Source organism: Mizuhopecten yessoensis, unplaced genomic scaffold, assembly GCF_002113885.1.
Source record: "Mizuhopecten yessoensis strain PY_sf001 unplaced genomic scaffold, ASM211388v2 scaffold1229, whole genome shotgun sequence".
Classification (NCBI taxonomy): Eukaryota; Metazoa; Mollusca; class Bivalvia; order Pectinida; family Pectinidae; genus Mizuhopecten; species Mizuhopecten yessoensis.
Window position 1 is genome coordinate 1,105 of NW_018403942.1, and position 3,426 is coordinate 4,530.

The 3,426-nt window shown below is 41.9% G+C and overlaps 1 protein-coding gene across 1 annotated transcript; it reads right to left on the bottom strand.

Annotated features, from left to right (window-relative positions):
* Window positions 1-6: 6 nt before the first annotated feature.
* Window positions 7-2,944, bottom strand: LOC110458409 (death-associated protein kinase dapk-1-like; the record flags this gene model as incomplete). Its single annotated transcript, XM_021510093.1, has 4 exons — window positions 7-1,338; window positions 1,688-1,876; window positions 2,026-2,285; window positions 2,696-2,944. Coding segments are annotated over 4 exons (1,934 nt in total), but the record flags the coding sequence as incomplete, so codon positions are not given.
* Between the last annotated feature and the right edge of the window lie 482 nt (window positions 2,945-3,426).

The following is a 3,426-nucleotide window of genomic DNA, read 5'->3' on the forward strand; positions in this document are numbered from 1 at the left end:
ATCTCATACTCGTACAGAGATATAGCTTAATGTACACCATGCCACCTGGAGAGGTCAGAGAATCTTCTCTATTAATATAAAGTAGAACTAGGCTAGTGTTTGTCATCTAGAGAGATTGGAGAGAGTGTTGGTGGAGGCCGTGGTGGGGGGCGGCATGGTACTGTCATCAGTGCTGTGGTCCTCGTACATCATCACCTTAAACAATGGGCTGGTGATCAACACCATTTCAACCACGTCCTCACGGTTAAACTCCAGCAGCTTACCCACCAGCTGTCCAATGGTACATTGGGGGGCCACTTTTGACCATTCTAACAGTACTCGGTCAGTTTTACTCTCACCATTGTTGACTGGTGCACTACTACTGTCCAGACCTGGTAGCAGGTTTTGTAGCCCCAGGGTCACGGCTAGTAGACACCAGTCACGCCCCATTGGTTCTGGTGGGTCCAACATGTTACTGAGAATGCGTCTTGTGTGGACAGTCAAATGTGATATGGGTAGATCTATTCCTAACGTTACATTCTGTACGACCTCTAATGACCCTAAAAACATGAGGTCAGCCAGGTCTTCAGTCCGACCATCGGGTAGCTGTGCACAGTTACTCTTGTTTCGTTGTGCACGCATTATATGGAGCGGAGAGAAAGCATGCACATTTTTGGAATGGTCTTTAAGATTTAGACAGCTTGATAAATGCCTCTCTAAACACAGGCCGGGACACACACTTAATGCTGTCTGTTCCACCACATGGATTAAATCCTCCAGGAAATAAAATAACTGAGTTCGTCCCTCAGCTGGTCCACGTACTTTAATGTCTAGGTATTGTTCATGCCTGTCCATACCCATGATGCCTTCCATCTCCCCACAGCAGTACTTAGACCCATGGTGCCACTGGTACAACTCTGCATCCGGGTCCTCAGCCTCCTGAAGCACATTGTGGCGCAGTGACACCTGGATACGTGCAAATAGATGTTTGAGCTGACCACCCAGATCTGGGTCTGTCTGTATACGAACTCCGCCATACACAGCATTTCCAAACCTCTTGGAATCCTTCTGCCACAGCCCATTCAGTGTCTCTATGAAATTTAAACATGGAAATTCATATTCAATCTCTCCTTCATTGTCACACTGTGTACACACTTCTAAAGCCTTCAGCACCTGGAGTAAGTCAAGTGCATCTGTCTCTGGGTACATTAACTGGAAGTCGTCCACCGTGAAGCAGCCAGTGATGCGTGACTGGATTATCTTCTCTTGACTAATGAGGTTGCCAATGATGTCGTCACACAGCCATTTAGGGTGAAGTATAACAAGGTCTTGTGAGGCATCACACTCCAGGTAAACAATCTGTAATACAAAATACACTCAGTATACAGCACCGTCATCACGTATTTCATACATGGATACCAGGGATACTCTAAAATTAATACATCCAATCGCACAATGTTTAACTCCACTGAAAGACAGGAATATTGTTGACTGTTTCAAGGAAATAAATTCATAGTGACATCTCTTCAATCAATAAAGTTTGGTTTCAAGTATTTTGTTTTTCTTCTTTTTAATTGAATAACAAATTTTCCAATTCAATGAAACAGACATTGTCAATTATAAGTCTCCAAACATTTGTGTTTGCTAATCAAGTTTTCAGATACTTAATGTCTAGAACAATCGGGAAACATCGTAAACCCCTCTGTACCTCTCCAATAAGCTGGAGTTCCTCTACCAGAATCTTCATGTGGTCATCTCCGGCCAGCGGATTGACCTTAGCTCGTACATATTCAACAAACTGTTGCCATGACAACACTGGGAAGGAGGATGAGGACCGTCTCCAGGACGGCAACTGTGCTACCATGGCATCCAGGAAACCATTACTACGGGGCAGTTCCTTTAAAAGGAAAAGAAACATCATATTATGGATTTTACAACAATTATAATGGCAAATCTTTTCTAAGAAATTTTCAAAGTTTAAAGAGAAGACATTGGCTGAATTTTGAACTGATGTGACAATTTATTTTAACCAAAACAAAGACTTACCCCGATGATTTGTGTACGCATATCGTTGATCTGTTGTTTGAATGCTTTGATATCATTTGACATGGCAACATTGGCGTCCATGATGAAGACCCGATCCACAAAATTGATGTCTGAAGAGAACTTGAGTTTGGCCTTTGTGAGGACCCGACTGGCAGTGGGACACACATACTCTCCTTTGGCGTTCTTGTGGCAGCCAACCTTGTCAGCATGTGTGGCCACCAGCACCACCCTGGGAGAGTTGGGCAAGCAACCACAATGGCCTGATAACAGAAAAGTTATTAGTATTAATGATGAATATCTTTGATATTTGATTCTGTTTGAATTGTTATCATAATAACAATGACACGATTTGAAGAAAACACAAGTTAATACTGCAGATACTAAGTAGTTAGAAGAATGAACCAATTTGAGGGAATTATCTCCCCTCCTTTAAGATGTCTGTTAAACTTCTTGACAAACCGATGTAGACGAGGAGGTCATATTCGAATGCCAATAGAAGTGCTAGATCAGGTATATGTACTTGACATAAAGACATACTTTATGCAAAGGGCTTCCAATTTTTATCATGAACAAACGTTTATCTAAACACAAACCTGTATGCAAAAAGAAAAGGATTTATCACAATATTTGCACAAAATTTCATCTGGATATTCCTCATGATTGTACCTACCTATAGGAACATGAGGCTGCACCCGGCACTTAAGGACACCAAGCCAGAATTGAATCTGGGCAATCTGCTCGTCATATGTGTCTGTGAGGCTGAACACAATCACGTGTATACAGTTGCTATCACCAAGGAAGTGGTCGTACAGCATGTAGTACGGCTCGTAACCAGAGAAGTCCCAAACACTTACATCTCCTATACCTATACAAAATATACAGCATGTAGTACGGCTCGTAACCAGAGAAGTCCCAAACACTTATATCTCATATACCTATACAAAATATACAGTATGTAGTACGGCTCGTAACCAGAGAAGTCCCAAACACTTACACATCTCCTACNCGTAACCAGAGAAGTCCCATACACTTACATCTCCTATACCTATACAAAATATACAGCATGTAGTACGGCTCGTAACCAGAGAAGTCCCATACACTTACATCTCCTATACCTATACAAAATATACAGCATGTAGTACGGCTCGTAACCAGAGAAGTCCCATACACTTACATCTCCTATACCTATACAAAATATACAGCATGTAGTACGGCTCGTAACCAGAGAAGTCCCATACACTTACATCTCCTATACCTATACAAAATATACAGCATGTAGTACGGCTCGTAACCAGAGAAGTCCCAAACACTTACATCTCCTATACCTATACAAAATATACAGTTTGTAGTATGGCTTGTAACCAGAGAAGTCCCAAACACTTACATCTCCTATACCTATAC